This window comes from Psammomys obesus, unplaced genomic scaffold (genome assembly GCF_907164565.1).
Source record: "Psammomys obesus unplaced genomic scaffold, mPsaObe1.curated_primary_1811, whole genome shotgun sequence".
Lineage (NCBI taxonomy): Eukaryota > Metazoa > Chordata > Mammalia > Rodentia > Muridae > Psammomys > Psammomys obesus.
Genome location: NW_026591816.1, coordinates 2,539,430 through 2,564,162, shown reverse-complemented (window position 1 = coordinate 2,564,162; position 24,733 = coordinate 2,539,430). Strand labels below are relative to the sequence as shown.

Sequence of the window (24,733 nt, the reverse complement as noted above, 5' to 3'; positions counted from 1 at the left end):
CCGCAGAAGAGAACGGAACACGACCACACGCAAGGAGGCTCCGAAGAGCATCCCCAGCTCTCTCCAGGTTACCGACCAGGAAAAAAAGAAGCAGAATGCGCCTGCGCAACTGCGCGGACCACCTGCGTTGGAGGCCGGGGGCGGGGTCCGCGCTGTCCAGCTGGAGCTGGTCGGGGCTTCCAGCTCGGCCCCGCCCCTCCAGCTGCTCGCACCCTGATTGGTCCGGGCGGGGGCGGGGCCCAGAGCCCGGAAGTGCGGCTGACGTGTCCGGGCCGCGCTCGGAATTGTGGGCGACTCGGCTAATGGCGTCGGCGAGTCTGGGCTCCCGGGGCGGGCATCGCTGAAGCTTCTGGCCAGCTCGGCCGGTGACGCCCGCCGTGGCCGGGCCCCGCGGCAGCGGGAGGGACCTGCCGGTGTGGTGGGCTCCTGGGCCGACGCCGGGGGAGCCTGGCGGGCGGCGCGGCTGCGGCAGATCCGGCGCGCAGCCGTCGGCGGTGCGGGGCTGCGCGGGGGAGCTCGGGCAAGCCTCGGGGGCGCAGCCCAGGCCCGGCCGTGCACCCACCGCGTCCCGGGCTCCGGCTGCGGGAGACTGAGCGGCCGCCGGCGTGCTGCCCTCCGCCCCAGGAGCTGACAGTGCCAGCGTGGTCGTGCCGTTCACTGATCGGCCAGGAACTGGGGGGACCATGTCCGGCACCAACAGCCCCGAAGCTGTGAAGAAGCTGCTGGAGAATATGCAGAGCGACTTGCGGGCCTTGTCCCTCGAATGCAAGAAGAAATTCCCACCTGTCAAGGAGGTATGCTTCAGACGGCGTCAGGGGAAACGTCGCGAGCCCTCCCTGGCCCTGTGTGGACCCGTTCCTTGATCCCCCAGCCCTGTGCTAATTTTCATTCGGCCAGTAGCTTTAAGTTGTAGATTCCTTTGAGAGTTCCAAGGAAATTTGCTTTTTTCCATTCTCATTTTTCCATTCTCATTTCATGTTTATTTCGAAGTGAAGTTCCTGGAATGAGGCAATTCAGTGAATTGAGTCAGGTTTATTGCACCTAAAAATGAGTATCCACAACCGCAGCGGAATCTGTACAGCACACGTACATGTACCTACAGTATGTATACCCCTCACTAGGAAACATCCCCTTCTTGGCTGTGTTTTTCAGTCTTAACTCCAGATCTCATTTAATAAACGAGAGCACCTAATTTACAGCAAATGGTCAAGGCCTACCATCACTGTGTTAAACTGCAAGCAGTGCTGTAGTGGGATGCGTTGCAAAAGCAAATGCACCTGAGAATAGTTTCTTGGGTCCATGAGTTTCGTTCGTTTGTTTGTTTGTTTGTTTCCAGCTGTAGAATAGGGTGAAAATGTGGTTTTATAAGATGAGAGTCCGGGTGTGGTGGCCAAACTTTTAGTCCCAGCACTCAGTGTGGTAAACGTACCTCTGTGAGTTAGAGAGTGGACAGCCAGGGCTATGTCTCAAAACCCCAAAATGATGATGATGGTGATGGCGATGGCTCACAGGAAAAGTATTGGTAAAGGAGCTCAACTAATGTATGCTAATAAAAATTGCCAGATACTGAATTGACAATTTTAATTCAATCACTTTCAATCCCTGACTTATTTCTCTTAGGATTCCATTTTTGTTGAAATATTTTAAAAACCGTGTCCTTTCACATTTTTAAAATAATGTAGTTCAGGGGACTGGAGAGATGGCTCAGCGGTTAAGACTACTTGTTGTAGCCCAGCGTGGTGGCATACACTCAGCACTCAGGAAGGCAAAAGGCAGAGGGTCATTGTGAGTTCGAGGCTATCCTGGTCTACAAAGGGAGTCCAGGACAGCCAAGGCTACAAAGGGAAACCCTGTGTTGAAAAAAAACCAAAGGGCGGGGGAGAGGGGGAAGATTACTTGTTGCTCTTCCAGAGGCCCCAGGTTAATTCCCAGCAACAGTGTTGGCACATACCCATGTGTAACTCCAGTCAAGATCCAACCCCAGCGTGGTGCACAAACTAACATACAGGCAGAACACCCATACAAATAAAAATGAATAAGTCTAAAAAAATTTTAAAGAATGTAGTTCAATGATGTTATTTCCTAGTTAATGTAGCTTAAGACAGCTGCAATTTAACATACTATTTGCTACTAAAATTAACAACTGAGTTCATATTTTTCCACCTAAAATTTTATTTATCCTTATTGTAAAAAGTTTTATAATTAGAATTTAGACTTATAAGGAACCTTTAGGTTTTCTGTGAGTGCTTTGCTTCTCCCGTCTTCAGTGAATTACAATTTCTTTAATGGGCTACAACCCAGATGGAGGCCAGAGGTGTCGCTTTGAGGAAGATACTGTGTTTTAATTCATACAAACACTAACTTGCTTTGGTTTTGATTTTCTTTGTTGTGTCTTGTATCACCTGTCTGTTGAAAGTTATATATTTTTTTAAAGAATTAGGGTGTTTTACCAGGTATGTTGGGTCACACCGGTAATTCCATTACCTGGGAGGATGACACAGGAGGATGGGCATGAGTTTGAGGCCAACTTGGGGGCTGGAGGGTGACATCCTGTTGAATCATTCCCATCTAGGTATACACATACACACACACACACACACACACCACAGAGAGAGGTTATTTTTACTGTAAAAATGAATAGAAAACATTAAATCCTACTGTAATTTTAGCAATAATTTATAGATCTGTGGCTGTTCCCAGTTCTAGTAAATCATGAAAAGAGCTATGGCTCTTCTGTGCTTTGGGCCTCTGTGGGTTAAGAGTTTAGTTGCTACCTTCTACGTTTTTGGGGAAAAGAACCACTCTTCCAACAAGTAACTTACAAAGTTCTGGAACTCACTCCATTCCTAATCCTGGCACATTCATTAAAGCTCATTAGCTTTAGTCTCTGACCAGCTAGCTACTCAGTCCTTGCTTCTAGCCATTGCAGTAATGGCAAGAACCATTCTTGTGGTTGTCTCTAATATATAACCTTGTATATGGTACATGCTCTATAAGGATTTGCTGAGTGAAAGTTTCTTACTTTTGGCTGGGCAGATGGCTCAGTGGTTAGGAGCACTGGCTGCTCCTCAGAGGACCCAGCTTAATTCCCAGCACCCACCCCATGGTGGATCTAAACTCTCTGTGACCTGATTTCAAGGGAAGCCGATGTCCTCTGGCCTTCACTGGCACCAGGCACTTGAGCTGCATACATTGTCAGGCCTGTGATGAACACCTTAACTTACAGAGCCATCTTGCAGACGCTGTCTCTCTTTTTGATATCACAGAATCAATAAAGCACAAATTACAGACAGTGCTTCCCGGCTGTGTACTTTGAAGCTTTCTGTTAGTCATTGGCACCTTGGCAGAGATTCTTGCCTAAATCTGAGGTTCCCGGTGGCAGAGTTTTTGTTCAATGTTAATTAGAGACTGCTACAGACCTGCTGACAGAATGCCTTCTATTGCCACGGCAGGATTCTCTTTTATTCTTTTATTTGGGATCTGAGGCTAAGGTTCTTGGCTCTCTGGGTAGATTCAGACCTCATTTTCAGGTCTATTTCACAGTGAAGAATGGAGGCTGTATAATCTAGCTGTGCTTAGTTGTAAATTGTTTTAGTGCCGTGTTTTATAATGCACTGTTATTGTTTCCCCCTCAATTGGTGTTCTTTCCCTCACAAGTATAATAGAATAAATTCATGAATAGGGATAAATAAATTTTATAATGTATTGAAATACATAAGAATAGAGACAAATACATAAGTATTTGCACTGTATTGATTACTTCATGGCACTGTGCTTTGATGACATAGAAATAAAAGGCACTGTCTTGACTTAAATCATCTTGAGTCCTTTTTCTTTCTCCTGTGAGAGAGCTTCCTTTTAACCAAGTACAATGTAGGTTGTGCTACTAGTGAAAGTTTAGAGCAGCTTGTTAATCTCTTAAGTATAAAACATGGCAAAAATAGAAACTACCTTTATTTTCAAGAAGTTAACTTGATTTAATAAAATATAACCTTTACAACAGTGTAAGAAACTTTGCATCTTTTAACATACTTCTTTAAATATTTTATAGCTAAGCACACCTAGAATGTAGCACTTACAAGGCTGAGGCAGGAGATCTCAAACTGAGCTACATAACAAGACTGTCTGAGAAGAAAAAGAAAGCAGGTGCAGCGTGGCCCACAGCACTTTGAATGCAGAGGCAGGCATGTCTCTGTATGAGGCGAGCCTGATTTACAGAGTTTTAGCCTAGCCTGGGCTGTGTATCAAGGCACTGTCTCAAAGAAAAAAGAAAAAAAAAATCAGTACTTCATTTTATCCCCAAGGAGGTTCAGAGGGGCTCAGTCAGAGAGTAAAGCTGGAATGTGGAGGGACTGGGCGTGACTCCCCGAGCACTCAACTAGTAAGTCCTCTCTTCTCCCTACCATAGCATTCTACAAATGGCTTGCTGTTCCCACCACCTTTCTGCTTACTGCCATTGACCATTCTTTTCCCTCCTTGAAGCTCTCTCATTTTGATCTTTGTAGCACACTGTTTGTGTGTCTTCTCTCTCAGGAGTCCTGTTCTTTACTTGTACCCTGGTTTGCCCATGGAGTTTTTCTGATACTCTTCCCTGTACGCTGCCTGCTCCCCTTGCTTTGGACCTTAGCATGATGCCAGTGGCTCTATCTGTGTCATCCACTCTAACAGAGCATCTCTCGCATAGCTCAGATGGAACTTCTTGCCACTGGACTCTGCTCTGCTAAAACAGTCCTCCATCCCTGTTCCTTTGTGTTGTTATTGGTCGTATGCTACTTTTGCTCATGCTGCTCCTGTCAGCTTCCTGTAGTTTCTGGCTTTTCTTTTCTTTTTTTTTTCTTTCCCATTTTCCCATGTACTATCCTACCCCAGGTTTTAACGTTATGCCTGGCTTTTGATGTATATCAATGACATAAGTAAATCATATTAGCACACTTAGCACTTAGAAACTCTTGGTTGCTACAATGTGATTATTAAATTTCTTAGGCTGGCATTCATACCTGCTTGATCTCATTCATCCTTCTAATCTCTATGGCTTCCTCATCATTACCCATTTCTTTATTTAGGCAGTGATCATGTGTTAGTCTTCAAAGTGTCCCTACTTCCACCTTTCGTGCTGCAGATTCTGAGGTTCCCTTTACTAGTTTGGAACTGGCTCCTTCTCTCTTCCACCCTGTCCCCATTTAGAATTCTGTCTTATAGTAATTCCAACCCAAGTACTTGCCAACCCATTTATCATGAACTAAAATCACAGGTAATTTTCTGATTTCATTCCTCATTTGTTCATTCGTTTATCCATTCATGAGATAATTTTGAATACGTAACTGTGTGCCAGTTGCACGCTGGCTGTAGAGGAAAACCTCGTGCCCGGCACGTAGGCTCACTGTCTAGTGTGCGCGCCTCTGCTTTAAAACAAAAGCAAAGACAACAAGACAAAAAACAAGCAAACAACAGCAAAAAAAACAAACAAAAAAACAAGAAACCTTTCTTTTAAGCTTACTGCATAAGCTATTTCCTTTAATTCTTGTATTTTATCTTCTGCTGTATTTTTGAGTTTTCTCCCTCTTTACTAAATAAATCTTAAAGGATCACTTATTGCATCTTATCTGTCTTTCTAGCCATTATAGCATAAAACTGTATCCCCAGGATTTGGTAACTAGATCCTTTATTGAAGTTTAAATTTTTAGAAAAGGATAGGGAAGAGAAAGACATGCTGTATCAATATTTTTAACCATCTTCATGCACCCTGCATTCTGGTCTTCCATTTTACTTATTAAAGAAATTTTATTTCTTAGAAACCATGAGTTTGGAATAAAATGTCATATGTGGATTTTTGAACTATAGTTGTAGAATAATTGAATGTTACAGGAGAATATTTTATTGGTTTCAATGTAGTAATTGTTTTGTGTGTATATTGCCCCATAGGACATTCTGTATCTTTTCAGCACTCTCAAGTGTGCATCTGACCTCAGATCTTAACATTTCCTGACATGTAAGAAGTCTTCAGGGCATCCCCATGTCTCCTTTTTGTCTCATGAATACATTATGTTATCTAAGTTGAAAGTAAGTTAAATTTCACATTTTTGTTTTATTTTCATGTCACTGCTGTGTTCTATGAATAATTAATTTGGAATTTTGAAAGTTTTGTTTTAATTTTAGATTTTTTTCATGAGGTGCAAATACATATTTGTTATAAGAGGAAGCATGTGTTTTCATTACAGGAAGCAACATGTAAAGCCACTTGTTTGGTTTGGTTTTGGTTTTGGTTTTTTTTTTTTTCAACAGTGTCATGTACACCAGGCCAGCCTGAAGCTGGTCTTGAACTCCTGAACCTTCTGCTTCCATCACCTGCCTGTTAGGATAATAGACATGTGCCCCATGCCTCATTTATAAACATTAAGAAAAAATTAAACTGAGCTGGGCTCAGTGGCACACACCTGTAATCCCAGCTCTTAGGAGGCAAAGGCAGGCAGATCTATGTGAGTTAGAGGCCAGCCTGGTCTTCAAAGTGAGTCTAGAACAGCCAAGGCTACACAGTGAAACCCTGTCTCAAAAAAACAAAAAACAAAAAACAAAAACAAAAACAAAAACAAAACAAAACAAAAAAACCCAACAACAACAAAATTAATCTGTAGTAGTTGTATTGATGGGCATGTTCATTCCTTCTGTAGTGTATGTTTTTTTTCCTTCCTTCATTGGTAGGAGCCCTCTGGAATTGGACAAACTAATTCAATTCTACCTACTGAGGGCTTTGACTAATCTCCACCATGGGGCTGGAGAGATGGCTCACCTGGTTAAGAGTACTTGTTGCTCTGGTAGAGAACTCAGGTTTGCTTCCCAGCACCCACATTATGGTTCCCAACCATCCGTAACTCCAGTTCCAGAGTCTCGGACACCCTCCTCTGACCTTTGCATGTGTTAGCTTGTGCATGGTGCACATATATTCAGGTAATCAAAACACTCTTGTACGTTTAAAAAGAAATCCCACCTGTCCCCTCTGCTTCATAATATAAAGCTAATGTGTACTCATAGTTAAAAATAAAGTGATAAGTAAAAAAGCTTTCACGCAGAATCCACTGAAAAAGACTCTACTCTCTTCTCCATGTGTCACAGGAATTCTGAGGTGTTGAATAACTGTAGTTATTTTTGTTGCCCAGTTTGGAGGCAGCTTGAGGTTGAGCTTACCATGCAACAGGCAAGAACCAAGAAGAGAGTGACAGAGAAATAAACTGTAAATCTAGTAGCCTTGTGAATCTGTGGGTCAGAGTCCGTGCAACACGCCTCTCTTTTAGAGTGAGTTTGAATTTTTATACTATGTTAACTCTTCATTTAGGAACCATATTTATGTAGCTGCTTGTTTAAAGAGAGTGTGATAAGCATTAGTAATGTAAGGCTTACAAGGAAACAGATAGAGTGAGATGAATGGGTAAAGCATTCCCAGTGAAAGGGCTAGACAGTACTAAAGGTGAAAAGCCTCTTAATTATTGTCACATAAAGAACGTGTGTTGCTGATGATGCTGAAACAGTGCTCAACTCAAAAGAACCCTCATCATAGCTCTGAAGGGGCCCCATGTTGGCAGTGCTTGAACCTCAGCACAGCATTGGCACAGAAAGTTTTGAGATTTGGGGTTTGTGTTTGTGAATGTGTAGATGTTGTAATTTTAAGAACTATAAAGAGTTTCTTCTTTGACTGTTTCTTGTTCTTTGTTCGCTTGCTTGCTTATTTGCTTGTTTCCCCACTTCAGTGGTGGGGATTAAACTAGGCTTCCCATGTGATAGGAAGTACTCTATGACTAAACTACACCTCCGACCCAAACAGTGTATTCTTTACTGTCTTACGCTTGTCAGTGCTTTGGCAGAGCTAGTAAATTCTCCTTTTAGGAGATTTCCATATGCTGCTAATTTCGAGAAACACTTCATTTGTCTGTTCATTCCTTCATTGGCAGGGTTATGTGTTGAACCTAAGCCCTATGAATGCTAGGCAGCACAATGGATGCAGGCGGCCCATTGACAGTGGAGGCACTGAATGAATGGAAGACATGATAGGTAGAGAAAGCAAATGTGAACTGAAGTGTGGAAGTGAGAGGAACACACTAAGACACAGACTTTGTGAGATGGAAAAGAAAGCTAGCATGCATGGTTCAGGACAGATGGATGATGCTGGGGTTCAGAACTTAGCAAGGACGTGAGCAAGGTGAGGCAGGGTTCCTGGGTAAGGGACAAGCAGTCCGAGGCAGAGCAAGGGGATGGTATCTTTTTTTTTCCCCCTTGAATTTAAGTGTAAACACTAAGGTTGTTAAGTCTTGCTGTTTAGGATGTCCTAATTTCTGTTCTTTTGTTTTAAGCAAGTATCTCACTTATAGCCTAACCTGGCTTAGAACTGGCGTCTGTTCTGCCCCAGTCTTCCAGCTTAGTGAGCGTAGAGTTACGCCACCACCGGTGGGAGATGCTTTCCTCATACCTCAAAGCCTTGTGGGTAGAGAGATGTCTCTGAAGGTCTTATTTTCTAAAGGAATTCTAGACTATGTAGGCTATGCTAGGGTTACTATGGCATGAAGTAAGACTACAGTTGGGGTCGGGATCCTTGATATATGTGTTTTACAAATAAACATGTTTAGTAAACAGTTCTAGCAACATAATGTTGTCAATGAGACTAATAATACAAGTACTTTCTTGGATAATAGTTTAGTGGTTAAAAAAATGGTGAATGATGAAGTAGGCTAATATCTAATAGCAAATTGTCTTTTAGTGATTCTTTGAATTTAGGGATAAATGTAGTAGTTTTCCCTCTTTTCGTGAGAGAGAGAGAGAGAGAGAGTGTGTGTGTGTGTGTGCGCGCACACACACACACTCCGCATGCATGTGTATGTATGTGTGTGTGTGTGTGTATGGCTAGTTCATTATGCATTCAGGACCTGATTTCAGATTGTAGCATGCATATAGGGTGGCTCACAAGCTCTTGTAACTCCCCTCCAAGTGACCCAGTGCTCCCTCGACCTCTGTGGCTCCTCACACACACATACAAATAAAATCAATCTTTAAAGTATAGAAGGAAAAAAATAGACTTGGCCCCTATTAGTTCATGACAGGAATTTCACTTGATTTAGGGCTTTGCAGTTTGAGGTGGAAAGAGGGCCTATGAGTGGGAAGAGAAGAATGTCGTTCTTCCCATTGGGTTTTTGTTTATTGTCTTACTTTCTGAATATACAAATCTGTACAGTGCTCAGGCATCCCAGGTATGGTGTAAGGCAAAAGAAGGTATCAAGCACGCTGCAATCTACATGCTGTGTAGTCCAGACGATCGCATTTGTTACGTTTCATGCCTGTGCCACCACTGGAATCCCAGTGTTTTAAAAATAAAGACGATAGAGACTGTTGGTACTTTTAGTTTTGTGTTTGTTTTCTTACACTCAAATTCATGTTTATAGTGAGTTTTACTTTCTAATTATTTTTGTTCCTACAGGCTGCTGAATCGGGAATAATAAAAGTTAAAACAATAGCTGCAAGAAACACCGAAATTTTGGCAGGTAATTTTTTTGCATATAAATTCAATAATTAGTGAAATTTTTAATAATAGTTAAACAGACTCTTAAAAGAGAGACGTCAGTTTTTTGGAACATCTTCCCACACCCTAATGTGTTATTCATGGTCTAGAACATGTGACTATTCCTAAATTGTGGACTGATTGTATTTCCCAGAGGTGAAAGTTATAAAATTCCTCGAGATGAGAGGCCTCAACACTACCAGTTCCTTAGAGTCAAGGATTCTCTTACTCATCTTTGCTTTTCTCCTCCACCTCCATTGCTCAGATGACACACTTTACTCATGCGAGAATTCACTTTCTATTTTTGTACTGTATTGATTCACAAGCTGGTTCTTAACACTTACTTAGCATAATTAGACAGTTTATAAAGTAATGCTGTGTATGTAAGTAGTGACATACAGCTTGAATTCTGGAACCAGGGCCAAGATCGTGAGATAAAAAACCAAGAAAACAGAGGGGTTTGTTTGTCCTGTTTTTTCAAACCTTTACTGGACAGAGTGTTGAGGAGGGATTTTCCAGGGCTACTTTTTAATGTGGCTTTTCTTCCCCGTCTGCTCTTTTGTCTTCTTTGCCCCTCTGTCCTTGCACAGTAATGAGCATGGATGAGGTGGGGCCTCAAAGTCTTACAGGACAATTTTATTGTCTAAGTTCTTGGTTTAGCAGATTAAGGCACCTACTTAAGCAGCAGGATCAGATGGAACTTGGGGGTGTTTACAGTGTGCCACCATGGTGTTCAGGGCTTCCACACTAGCTACCCCTCCCACGTGCTTTCTACTCAACCATGGTGTACTTCCGGATGCCTGCTGTATTCCAGTCCATCAGCCATTCATCTCAGCGAGTACAAGAGAAAGGCAGTCTTGCTGCACCGTTTAAACAGTACAGACTGTAACATAAAACTTGAGATTTAAAAAATTAAGAATTCCTAACTTAAAGATGTCATCCCATTACAAAATGAAATAAAGACCTTGGGCAGGAGTGGATCTCCTTTAGGCTTTTGACTGGAAATTTGCCATTAACATTAGTTTTCCTAAGTCGTGTATTTTTCCCATAGCTTCTTCCTTGTCATTCAACAGTTTATCAAAAACACCGTAGTTTTCTGACACTTTTCACAGCAGGGAATAATTCTCTCTCTCTCTCTCCCTCTCTTCCTCTCTCTCTCTCTCTCTCTCTCCCTCCGTGTGTGTGTGTGTGTGTGTGTGTGTGTGTGTGTGTGTGTGTATGTATAGTAGGATAATAGCAAAGGTATGTGTTTGGGACTGGAAGAGTGGACAAGCAGGTTTTGGGAGGTGCATGTTGGTTGGGCTAGCTGCATAGCCTCTGTGAGGAAGTGCATGTTTAAAGGTAATTTATGACCTGGACTTTTACAGTTGGAGACTTATTACGGTTGAATCACATTATTGTTGTAAAATATTTACTTTTGTTGATATTATAATAACAAATCCTTAATTATTCTTCAATAGTTGTTTTCATTGGTCTTATAGTTGGTAGAAGATCTTCAAAGAATCACTATGCATTCTAGTGTTCTATATAGAATGAAATATCTAATTAATTAAGCTTAAGGAAGAATAAAAATTTTAGAATTGTTGAGACAGCTAAGTGGGTAAAGGTGCTTGCCTCACACCTGAGGACTTCGGTTCAATTCTTGAGACCTATGGTGAAAGGAAAGATCAGCTATTGCAAGTTATTTTTGACTTCCACATGAATGCTGTGTCACAGGTACACCCCTCCAGATGCAAAATTATAAATAAATAAAAATAAATGCGATGCAATTTTAAAAAATAAGAAGTTTTAACATGTTGCTGGATTATTGATTTCATTATAATATTGGTAGCCATATTTCACATCACAGATCATTTTACTTTAATGTCCATACTTTCCAGCACCATTTATTTAAGGAGATAGGTTAGCATTTAAACTTGTCCTTGGCATTTTTAAATGATGTTTTTATAGCAGTTGATGCCAAAGATACAGATCTCACTGATGTCATTTTAAAATGAGAGGCTCTTACAAGAGCTTACATTGGTCAGGACATAGCTTTACATTATCTAATTCAGAGTACAGCTAAGTCTGAGAACATTTTTGACATTTTTATTCCCTGGGAAGTTTTTATTTCTGTATAAACCCTGAGATTATGGGCTACCAATATTGTTCTATAACAAAGGTCAAAGATCCCAAACAATTGAGGACATTCCAGTGAGCCAGCATGTTGACTTCTTATGTCTCTGTATGCTCAGAAACTGTGAAGCTTTATGCTGACAGCTAATCTTTGCTTCACATCAAGTCAGCACCATTTCCAGTCAGCTGTAGTTTCTTAGCTTTGAGGGAAGATGACTCACGTTGGAAGATGAGTCTTTGCCTTCCATCCCTTTCTACGCATCCTCTTTTAATGTTTCCTTCTCTTTGTTTTCACTGCTGTCATGAATGCTGACATGAGTGGAAATGCTATGCCAGGTAATGTCAGCACCGATCAGACGAAGAGATCTCTTGTCCTCCTTTCTTAGAGCACTGAGAGCGAGAGAGAACAATGTAAAGTTTTTCGGTTATAAACCAAATGTCTTGGTCTTACAAGTACTTGCCTGCTATATTTATTATAGGCTTATGTAAGCTAGTAGAAATTGAGAAGGCATGCGTAACATAAAAATTATATATTCTGCTTTTTAATATGTATTTTTAGCAGGGAAATCCATGAGGCTGTAATATCTTTAAAAGTTATATACTTAACTCCTACTGCAAACCCTAATGATTACATCTACCTGGCTGCTTTCAATACTGTCAGTATACATGTAAAAACTTAATTGTTATCTGTGATTTGTGTTATTTTCTCATAGTTCTTATCTTTTCCTATTTACATAGTCTTAATAACTAAATGGTCTCTAACTTAGCAACGAACAAATACACTTCAGAAATTATTTTCTGACAAAAAAAGCACAATTTACTTGTGTGTTTTAGTGTATTTGTGATATATATGTATTTGTGATATCTTAAATTACTTTTTTTTAAATTTTATGTGTATGAGTATTTTACTTCTATCTATGTATATGTACCACATGTGTGCCTGATGCCTAAGAAGGCCAGGAGTAGGTATTGGATCCCCTGGAACTAGAGTTACAGGCAGTTCTGAGCCTCCATTTGGGTAGTGGGAACTGAAATAGGGTCCTAACTGCTGAGCCATCTCTTCAGTCTTATCCTGTTTAACATCTATAGAACAGATCATGCAACATAGTCCTAAAAGGTAAATAATTGCATTAGAGTCACAGGAGAAAGAAAGATGGCTGTGGTGCCATCTTTACTTGCTGGTGTTATTCTTCTGTTTACTCGCCTGCTCCCTCACTTCTTCCTTTGCCAGAAACTTTCCCTTCTAAGATGATGTACTATCTAAAATTAGAGGCAGCATCTTGCTCTTTCTTAAAGTGCCATTATCGTATTACATGGGAACACCAAGTCCTTCCTTAATGTTGGCTGCAAATTGTATCATGTAACCAGCCTAATGTTATTTGGGTGTACACTTGGAGTGTTGTCTGATTATAAAATCTGAAAGGGGACTACAGGCACTCTCCCTGGCCCCATTGTCTGCTGTCAGTCATGGTTGCCTTCAGACTTCTTGTGATACCCAACATTGTCAAATTAGGCTCATGTGTCACTAGTCAAACTGATACATCATAATGAGAGTAACTGGAAGAAATGCAGAGCTGTTGGCAGCAAGGTGTAGAGAAGATTTGGGGGCCAGGTCATGATGCTCACACTGCTTGTCAGAGAGAGAAGAAAACAAAGCATGTGCTGTCCTTTGGTTCCAGAAGCACCGTGTCACAGTGTCAAAGAGCTCAAATTCTAGTGTGTAACAAATTTTAGTGTACTGAGATTGTCCATAGCATTTCCTCCAAAAACTACAAGACCATTTTGGAAAGAACAGTCTTTCTGGTCCCAGAGTTACCACTCTTTCCCATGCCAGGCTGCCTAGCAAAGAAAATGAAGATGCCTCGTGTATATTTCATCTCTGCTTAAAGGGAAAGATTGGGGTGGGGAAGTCTCTGCAACCACCATGGCCAGCAGAGTAACAATCAGTAGGAAGCAAAAAGGTAGTTAGGTTCCACTCTGACTAAGCCGCTGTTTTCAAAATTATGGAGTCTGACCCCAGGTAGTTTATTTTAGACATATGTAAGCACAGCACAATTTAGTGAAAACTTTCCTGGTGAGAACTCAGGCCCATGTGCACAATACAGCTTAACATCAAAACTCGTTGTGAAGTGCATGTGACACCTTCCATGAAGATGGGTTCTGTAGATTGACCAGCTCAGCACAAAGGTCTGGGGGAGGATCCAGTGTGGTCTTAGCCACATGGAGAGTGGAGAGTACGCATTCACCAGTCAGTTAAGCACATCTCTCAGCCTGCTGAGGGCCAGCAGGTCATGTATCCCACCCTTTAAAGGAACAACCCTCAGTCCCTACTGCTGATCTGTGAGCACTTGGGCCTCCTGCCTTCCTCCCTCAAGCTGCAGCAGTCACTCTCTGCCAAAGGAATGCAGACCGGGAATCAAGGCCATAGGTGACATCCTGAGAAGCTTGATGGAAAGAGTTTGACTAACTGTGACTACGTGATATCCAGTCACAGTTACTTAATGAATGTGCCATCGTGGGGACAGGAGGCTATTCTGATGCAGTCTAGAAGCCATAGGAGCTGTCACATGTTGACCTATTAAGCCACTGAGATTGCAGTTTCTCTATAATATAATGGAATTATATTAATTTTTTTCTTCCCTTGGACTTTTTAATGTGCACTTATCTTTTGTTCCATGCATTCAGTGTTATCTTTTAAAATGCTTTTATTTGTACAGTATTCAGCAAATGGGATGTAATTCTCTATGCTAGGTATAATTATACTTATAATTAATTCTCTATGTTAAATTCTAGAAAGAATCACCAACTTAAAGGTATTAATATATTTAAAGTTTTTGGAATGTGTTACTATACATTTTTCTAGTAAGGTTTAAAAGCTTACACAATTACCAACATGTGTAAGTCTGTTTTTATAGACTTGCTGGGATTATTATTTTTTAAAATCTTGGAATTAGTTGATGTCTCTTTTTTAGCATTGCAAATATTTTTCTGTATTTTTTAAATTATTTCCTTTTTTTTACTTTATACATTTCATGATTCTGTATTTTTCTTATCAAACTTTGGACTATTTACACACCAAAAACATTAGCTTTTTTTCATATTTATGTCACATTATCTCCAAGTCATTTACCCATTAAGTTTTTTATAGAGATTTTATTTTTATTTTTAGGTAATCTAATTTGTTTTCTTTTGCAAAATTATTAATTACCAGAACTGTTTGTTGTTCCTTTCCCTATAGAGTGCTTTTATTACAACACTTCCTATGATTTTATTTGGCCTCTTATTTTTAAATCATTATACAGATTTTTGGACTTTTGAACTCATTAAAAACCTTAATGTTGTTAGGATCTTAAGCAGTCCCACAAATGAGTGAAGTATTTTAATGTAGAGCTGTTCTCTGTGTCACATTTTATTTTTATTTTTTATTAGAGTTAAAATTTGCTACTTAATAGCTGTAAAAATCTATCAAAAGAAAACTTGTTAACATGCGATATATAGTGTGAAATGCTAGTTTAACTTTTTTCCTCAGATGCAGTAAAATTGCTTAGAGCAAGAAAATCTTTAGTATATTGGGACCTTGTGGACCTATTGCTAGTGTGTGAAAGTGCATCATTTGATCTCACAGTTATATAATTGGAAATGTAACATATATCAAGGACATAGTATGACTGTTAAAAAGTAAAGGACTTGCATAAAAAAGATACCACTCCCCACAAACCTACTTTTGTATTTTAATGTTTTGGTTAGGAAGACACACACACCCTTATCTGGAGCAGCGTAAAATGATTAAAGCAAGATTTCTTTACGTTGCTGAACAGTCTCCTCCCCACAGTGTGCCTCCTGACATCTCTGCCTAGAAGGACGCTTGTCGAGAGCTAGTTGTAAATAGTGTCATTGCAGTCACTGTTGCTGGGACTCTCATCCCACAGCAGATCATTCGCGCTTCTGAGCACAGCCAGGAACTTTTACAGGGAGTAAAACAAGTCTTTAAGTTTTATTTTAATTTAAAAATTTATCATAAAAAGCACTACAAGTAAAATAGTTTGTTTTTAGTGGTTTTCCTATTACTAAGTTATAATCATTGGTGATAAGTATGTTTTTTGCCTTTGGAGCTGTGCTGTAAAAGATGTTGACAAGTTAAATCAGTGTTATTGTATTGATTATTCTGTATACCACTGAAACTTCATTTTGACCACTATATTTTCTATAAATGGGAGGACAGAGCGTGATAAGTGTTTAATTTCTTTGAATTGCATTAAAATAGAACTCAAAAACACTTCTATTGCTATCTTAAATTTATCTTGGCCTTATAAACTTGACTGTATAGGAAATTTATAATATCTTATGATACATCTCATTTTATTGATCCTAATACACATGGATTTTTCACCTTTGTTTTTTGTATTAATTTTTATTAATCACAGGTTATTTACTTTGTATCCCAGCCCTAGCCCCCTCCCTCATTCCCTCCCAATCCTACCCTCCCTCCCTCATCTTCTCCCTGTCCCTTTCCAAGTCCACTGCTAGGGGAGGTCCTCCTCCCCTTCCATCTGACCCTAGCTTATCAGGTATCTTCAGGATTGGCTGCAATGTCCTCCTCTGTGGCCTACCAAGGCTGTTCCTCCCTCAGGGGACAGGGGAAGTAAAGGAGCCAGTCCTTGAGTTCATGTCAGAAATAGTTCCTGTTCCCCTTACTAGGGAAACACACTTGGTTACTGAGCTACCATGGGCTACATCTGAGCAGAGGTTCTAGGTTATATCCATACATGGTCCTTGGTTGGAGAAACAGTCTAATAGGGGACCCCTGTGCCCTGATATATTTTGTCCTTGTGGAGCTCCTGTCCTCTCCCGATCATATTAACTCCCCCTTTTATCATACAATTCCCTGGACTCTACCGAAGGTTTGGTTATGAGTCTCAGCATCTGCTTTGATAAGTTGCTAGGTAGAGTCTTTCAGAGACCCTCTGCGAAAAAGGGTCTATGTACTGGTCTTTTATTTCATTAATTTCTCCCCCTTTCTTTATCATTTCTTACTATCTGCTTTTTTTGGGTGTCAATTGATTATCCAGGACCCTAAAGATCTTTGTCCAGTTTTTGAAATTTTTTTGATTTTAAGATGTAAGCTTTCATAACCATAAACTTCCAGTTGCAACTACTTGGTTTGTTTTTGTTTTCTTTTGATTTTTGTATCTCAAAATAACTTGTACTATCATTTTCATTTGATCATAGGAAAATTTGTTTCTGATTATTTCAGTTACCCATTGGCCATTCAAGAATGTGTTGTTTGAGCTCTAAACATTTGTACATTTTCTAGGATTTTTCTTGTTATTAATTAATTTCTAATTTTATTCCATTATGATTCTATATATACAAAGCCATTGTTCTCCTCCTATATCCAGCTCCAGGAGTCCCTGAAGGCAGAGGCTAGCCCTATGTCTGTCAAACACTACTACTTAATAAATGTCCCTCAGGCAGATTAAACCATTCCATAGTAATAAACTGTATTTACAATTTATGAGGGTAGTCCATGTTTCTCATTTGGTCATGATGAGAATCCATGTGATGCAGTAAACAGGTAGCTTAGCAAAACTGACAATCTGTCTTCTAATTCCTAGCTCATACTCTTCCTGCTCATTATGCTGCCATTTTATAAAGCAAGTAGCATGATAAAAGAAGCTAGAAGCAGGACTCAGTCACCTCCACTATCTGCACTGTCTTCAGTTTCCGGAACAACAAGAGCATTAGGGATACCTTAGAAGAAGCATTCACTGTCATGCCTGGGAGCCTCTTCTAAGCCACTGACGCTTGCTCTGCGTGCTTCGGGGCTGCTACATGTGCCTTTTCACCTTAGCAAACAGTTTATCACAGTTTTGGCAGCAACTAGAATGACATTTTAAGTAGCAATTAAACTCAAGTTAGCTAAACTGGTGTGATAGCAATATAAACAACCATAAACAAATTTACTTATGTACCAGGAAAGGAAACTCTACCACCACCTTGGCCTACAGTGATTCTAAGACACATCAATTTAAGGTCTGTTTACAGGTGAAAATCTTACACAATGGAATACTAATCAGCAATTAAAAACAAGGAAATCATGAAATTTGCAGGCAAATTAAAGATCATATTATAATTACTCACTTCAGTGTTTTTGTATATTGTGTGGAGATTGTTGTCTTCGGGTTTGAGTTGAAACTTCCTGCCCAGGAAAGTAAGGGACTTGGACAGAAGCCCTCAAAGCACTGCACCTCTTTTCCCATCTCAGCTCTGCTAACTTAGTGATTTATGATGGTGTAGCAAGGGGCTTTTTAGAGTATGCTGGAGGAAATTGTAGTCTTAGTTTATCATCCCATAGCGTATACTTTGGTAGACAGAAAGTAGGATTTAAATACAATATTAAATACCAAAATTAAAAGAAATATTTTACACTTTAAAAAATTCTGACTTTTGCGGGTGTGGTAGCACACGCCTTTAATTCCAGCACTTGAGGGGCAGAGGCAAGCAGATCTCTGTGAGTTCAAGGCCAGCCCGGTCTACAAATTGAGTCCAGGACAGCCAAGGCTCTGTTTCACAGAGAAACTGTCTCAAAAAAACAAAACAAAACCTTTTTTAGTGTGACTTTTGTTGAATTTGTTCTTTGACAATGACATACACATATAAAATACATTCTTGTTACTTTAAACCTTTCCACCTCCCCACACTTCCCTTTCAAACATTCATGTCTAGCTTTTTTTTTTTTTTTTTTGAGACCTCATTAAGTTTAACTAAGATCATCTGTGTGACCATAGATTTGGAACTTGGTACACAATGGAAAATAATTACTGTCCCTTCCCCGGAATGCATCCGTAGCCGATACTTCAAGAGGGAGGAGTGGGGCACGGGCACCCCCTCCCTAACCTGTGCTGGATTTTTGACAGGCCCAGTTTCCTGTGGGCTGTTGCAGGTACCCAGAAGACAGCATTTCACAGCCTTTCTCTCTTACTTTGTCTTCTTACATGCTTTCCTCCCATCTTCTACAACCATCTCTGAGCCTTAGAGGCAGAAATATAACCTGTTAGGACTGTGCACTTGGTTGTCACTTGTTCTCAGTATCTTGAGCAGTTGTATGTCTCTGCCTTCACTGCCTTTTGTTGCATAGAACGACGAGTAGCATTTGTTTATTGTTATAAATATAAATATTTAGAAGATAGCTTAGCATTGTGACAAGTTAGCTCATCAGCAGTAGTAAAGGTCACTGCTGGGGTCCAATATGAATAATAAAAATATGTTACTACACAGCGGAATTTAGCTCAGCTGTAAAGAAAAATGAAATTTGCAGGTAAGTTAATATAGACAGCCACAGAGGGCCAGAGTACAGAAAATGAGTAACTGTGACATGCCCATCCCTAAATGACACGTATGTGTCACACCTCATCCATACTGGACTCAGGAACATTGTGGACAAGGAGGCATAAATATGGTAAAAGCCAGAGGTTGGGGAAGACTTCTGTGAAAACATCTTCTGAAGGCAACTGGGCCGTTACACTGGTGAGCTTACCGTAGTTCTGATTATCTCCCTAAGAAAGATCAAGCCAGTCATAAATCTGAAGCCCCATCCCTAGTTGAAGAGTTTTAGCAGTTGAAGGTGCTGTACAAACTCAGCTTTCTTCAAGGAAGTGATCTCTTAGGTTGCTCATGCTCCCTCCAGTGGATGGTGCTCACCCTGGACATAAAGACAGCACTGATTTGACTCAGAGGCTTTGAAAAGAGGTATGAAGTTGGGAGGGGAACTTTGGGAGGAGTTGGAAAAAGTGAAGGATTGATATTATTCAAAAAACCATTGTGTACCTGTATAAAATTCTCAAAGAATTAATTTAAAATGGAAAAACAATTTTTTAAGTGTTTCTCTGACACATTCTTAGTCATCAGGGAGATGCAAATCAAAACGACCCTAAGATTTCACCTTATACCCATCAGAATGGCTAAGATCAAAAACTTAAGTGACAACACATGCTGGAGAGGATGTGGAGAAAGGGGAATCCTTGTCCATTGCTGATGGGAATGTAACCTTGTACAACCACTTTGGAAATCAATCTGGCACTTTCTCAGAAAATTAGGAATAGCGCTTCCTCAAGATCCAGCTATACCACTCCTAGGCCTATATCCAAAATATACTCAAGTATACAAGAACATTTGCTCAACCATGTTTGTAGCAGCTTTATTTGTAATAGCCAGAACATGGAAACAACCCAGATGTGCCTCAACTGAGGAATGGATTTAGAAATTGTGGTACATTTACATAGTGGAATACTACTCAGCAATTAAAAACAGGGGAATCATGAAATATGCAGGCAAATGGTTGGAACTAGAAAAGATCATCCTGAGTGAGGTATCCCAGAAGCAGAAAGACACACAGGGTATATACTCACTTATAAGTGAATATTAGACATAAACATACTAAAATCTGTACACCTAAAGAAGCTAAGCAAGAAGGAGGACCCTGACTAAGATGATCAGTCTTCACTCCAAAAGGCCAAAGGGATGGACATTGGAAGAGGTAGAAAACAGGAACAGGACAGGAGCCTACCACATAAGGCCTCTGAAAGACTCTACCCAGCAGGATATCAAAGCAGATGCTGAGACTCATAGCCAAACTTTAGGCAGAGTGCAGGGAATCTTATGAAAGAAGGGGAGATGAAAGACCTGGAGGACACAAGGAGAACAACAGAACCAAAAAATCTGGCCACAGGGGTCTTTTCTGGGCTGATATTCCAGCAGAGGACCTTGCATGGAGATAACCTAGAACCCCTGCACAGATGAAGCCCATGGCAGCTCAGTGTCCAAGTGTGTTTCCTAGTAAGGGAAACAGGGACTGTCTCTGACATGAACCCAGTGGTTGCCTCCCTGAGGTGGGAGCAGCCTTACTAGGCCACAGAGGAAGACAATGCAGCCAGTCTTGATGAGACCTGATAGACTGGGGTCAGATGGAAGGGGAGGAGGACCTCCCCTATCAGTGGACTTGGGGAAGGGCATGGGAGGAGAAGAGGGAAGGAGGGCTTGGGAGAAGATGGGGTGGGGGGGGCTACAGCTGAGATATAAAGTGAATAAATTTTAATTAATAAAAAGTAAATTAATTTTAAAAACAAAAATGGAAGACTATCAAAGTAAAATGCATTCGACAGGAAACATACCTTTCATTAAAAAATACAAACTATGTTATATAATGGATAAATGTCAAAATACTGTGTAAAATAGGAATAAAAACTAACCAAAATTTGGAGGTAAATTGGTGGAAAGTACAAAATTGTACTGCATGAAATAATGTAGACTTAGAAAGGCAAATGCCACGTATTCTGTCTCTTATGCATCCTAGCTTCAAATCTGTAGACTTGTGTATTTAACCTGCAGTATCTATATAAGGAAACTAAAAAAGGGTCCACCTGGGTAGAGGCTGCCTTAAGGAAGAAAGGATAGCTGATCACAGATGATATGAAAACAGATGAGGAGTTTGAGGACGGGGTGGAAAGCAGGAACAGGGTATGGTAAGAAGAAAGGGAGCAGGGCTCACCAAAACTAAGGATTCATGAAAAACCCATATGGAAACCTTAGTGCTTTATAAGCCAATTAAAAAGTAATAGTTGAGAGAGTTAGAAGGTAGATAGCCTGGATGTCTAGGTGCTGTTACTTCTAAAAGCCCGGGTTTATTAAACAAAACCCCTTGGTGTGAAACTCCTCCTTATGAGTTGTTTGGCAGGATAGTCCCCAGAGGTACCCGAAACAATACATGCTCTTGCCACTATGTCTGGCTGCCCCCCGGAGCTAGCTGAAAACTCAGTAGCTAAGGTACTGCGTACTGGAACTGAGCTGGAAGCATCTCCTAGCTATCACTGCCAGAAAGGTGCTACAGAGGAGGAGAAAGTCAACAGTGATCTCTACCTAGCTGTGACTCCTACAAGTCCACACTGCAATCTTCCAGGCAAGATGTGCATGGCTGTGCAATAGTGCAGTGACTGTTAGGGTGAGATCAGCTCTGGTTGCATGTGAGGCCTGTTTCATAAGCGGGAACTCACACCTGATTCTGTAAACACAAAAAGAAGGAAGCAGTGGCTGAGGTGGCTTTTCACTTTCCATGGTGATTATGAACAACTTTCTTCCAAGTTCTTTTGAAAAAATATTTTCTGACTCAGATGTAGTTAATGAGTGAGTTTTGTTTCCTTGAAAACAGCTATCAGACTTTTAAGTTTAGTGTTCTCGTTACTTAGAATTCCATGTTATTTATTCAACTTCTCTGAAAGTGACAAACTTATCGTTTTTGCCTTTAAGAATTTTTTAAATTTTATGTTATTAAAGTAATTGCTTAATTGAATTTAATTATATTATTCTAGCTCATGTTTTTATTGCTATTTTAAAACTTCTAGAGTTGGTAGAAGTTAAATTAAAGCTTGGAATAAAAGTTTGTGTATTCAGTAGTTAATTTAAAATATTCTTTCAATAATAAGAGGCATAATGCTGTTGTTGCTAAAGAATTGTGCTTATTTCCTGAAGAAATTAGAGCTACAAACATTCATAGCATATAAAAGTAATCTAGGGTGCCTTTGAACTATGGACAACATGATGTATAGATGATTTTAATTACTATTTCTGCTTATAATAAGGATTCTTATTTATTTTCCTCCTGTGAAACATTTAATTTTTGAAATTGTGAGAATCCGTGTCCTCAAAGAGGATATATAGCATACAGGAAGGCTCCCAGAATTCCATGTCAGAGAAAGCCTGGGAAACCTGTAGTTGAGGGGAAGACTGTAGTATCTGAAGTACTTGAATTCTTACTAGTGTTTCTATTTGGATGTTTATTTTACATCAAAAGAATTGTCATACTTCTAAATATGTAGAATGTTCCTAATTATGAATAGATTCAGTAATTTATCTTATATATTTTCTGAATAAAGCATTAAAAGAGAACAGCTCAGAAGTCGTGCAGCCTTTCCTAATGGGGTGTGGAACCAAGGAACCAAAGATCACTCAGCTGTGTTTGGCCGCCATTCAAAGACTCATGTCACATGAAGTGGTGTCTGAGGTAGTGTGGAGATTTTATCTGAATTGCCTAGTAAGAGTTGCATCAGTAACTGATTTCATGGGGAAGATTAAAGTGTATCTGATATTTATTATGAAGCAGTTTTATGAAAGCAAAACAATTTAAAATAAAGCTAGCATTAAAGTTAAATACATTTCATTGAGTTACTTATCATTTAAAAAGGTGTAGTTCAGTAGCACAGGTGCTGATTTTAGAATGAAATGAATTTTCAGTGTCATATTTAATATAATTTATATTTTAAAATATAGATTATCTGAATTGGTAGTTACTCATTAATACAAGTATTTTGTTTGTATCTAACTTGATGATGGAAAATAAGATAAAAATACGACTTTTGAGGGAGGAACAGTCTTGCCAGGCCACAGAGGAGGATGTTGCAGCCAGTCCTGAAGATACCTGATAGAGGACTTCCCCTATCAGTGGACTTGGAAAGCGGCAGGGAGGAGATGAGGGAGGGAGGGTGGGATTGGGAGGGAATGAGGGAGGAGGCTATGGCTGGGATACAAAGTAAATAACCTGTGATTACTATACAAAATAAAAATTAATAATAAAAAATGTGACTTTGAGTCTGCATCGTCTCTCAGCTCTGAGCTGATTTTGTGCACCGTCTTCTGGTTCACAGACTGCTGCTGGGAACATAATTAACATGCTGTGGCAGCTCATGGAGAACAGCCTGGAAGAGCTTAAGCTGCTTCAGACAGTTCTTGTTCTTTTAACCACCAACACGGTTGTTCATGACGAGGCACTTTCCAAGGTAAGAACCTACGTAACTGGTGTTTATAACTGCTTTGAGGTAGTGTTTGAATGAGCTGGTTGAAGATAGAAGCCTGGAGCCATTGCACAAAGAGCAGCTCACTTCTCTATTGTTCCTGTGATGATCAGCAGTGTGAGCGAGTTTCTCTCAGTTAAAGGATGGCACATCAGGTTGCTTAACTGGCTTTTGGCTGTTGCTAAGTTTAGTTATGAAGCACAAGTGGAAGAAAAGAGAAACTGTAGAGCAGGCTAGAGCAGGGAGGTAAGAGAAAGGAAAATGCCTTGAATCATACTGGCTTGAGTATTTCTCTATGATTGCGCCCCAGTTCCCCTGTTTTGAAGCTACATGTATATATTATGTAAATAAACCTGTCTCTTAAATGGCCATAAACCTTCTTTGTACATTTATACCAGATGAGGTTTCATAGCTAGTTTTAATTTCTTCCCTTATTCACCTCTTTGGAATATGAACAATTGTTCTGTTATATAGTTTTTAAAACCATGGAATATTTCTGTAGAACAGAAAGCAACATAATGCACAGTCTTCAGCTTGTGATTTATTCTCTGAGGAGTATGTTTTGAACCTCTTTGTTTGTCTGTTTGTTTTTGGAGACAAAGTCTCAGAAGATAGCCTTGATTGGCCTGGAACTCATTCTATAGACCAGGCTGACCTCAAACTTACAAAGATCTGCCTGCCTCTGCTGGGATTAAAGGTGTGCACCACCGTGTCCAACTTTGTTTTGGACTTTCAGTAGTTTCATGATAATTTTTATTCAGTAGTTTCATAATAACTTTCAAGGGTGAGTCGCTTTTAAAAGAGAGACTTCGCAGTCCTTAAGTGAGGTTCACCTTTTCTAGATCTTAATTTGGTGTTCTTATAGCATAACGAAGAAAATATACTTGATTGCACTTATTTCATTTGTCTATACTCCTGTCTGTTATGTAGAGTGTTTTTTTTGCTGTTGTTATTTTAGTTTGGTTTGGTTTTTAGTTTTTGGAGACAGGATTTCTCTGTGTATCCTTGGCTGTCCTGGATTCACTTTGTAGACCAGGCTGGTCTACAAATTCACAGAGATCTGCCTGCCCAAGTGCTGGGACTATAGGTGTGCGCCACTGCACCTGGCTTAAGTAGAGTGTTTTTATATACTTTTTTTGTGTACAGTTCCATTTAGTTTTTTGCTATCAAGTTATTCTTTTAGTAAATATATTTTAAAATGTTACCAGCTGACAAAGAAAGAAGTCCTGGGGCT

General features: G+C 40.0%; 1 protein-coding gene across 4 annotated transcripts in view; it reads left to right on the top strand.

Annotated features, from left to right (window-relative positions):
* Positions 1 to 304: 304 nt before the first annotated feature.
* Mon2 (MON2 homolog, regulator of endosome-to-Golgi trafficking) overlaps positions 305 to 24,733 on the top strand; it is a 76,097-nt gene continuing 51,668 nt past the window's right edge. For 2 of the 4 annotated variants that reach the window (XM_055612104.1, XM_055612103.1), the window contains exons 1-4: positions 305 to 794; positions 9,461 to 9,524; positions 22,585 to 22,742; positions 23,353 to 23,484. In XM_055612104.1, the coding sequence (XP_055468079.1) occupies positions 684 to 794; positions 9,461 to 9,524; positions 22,585 to 22,742; positions 23,353 to 23,484 (465 nt within the window). In that variant the 5' untranslated portion in view covers positions 305 to 683. The remainder of the gene's footprint in view (positions 795 to 9,460; positions 9,525 to 22,584; positions 22,743 to 23,352; positions 23,485 to 24,733) is intronic. The other 2 variants (XM_055612105.1, XM_055612106.1) reach the window with 2 other exon arrangements.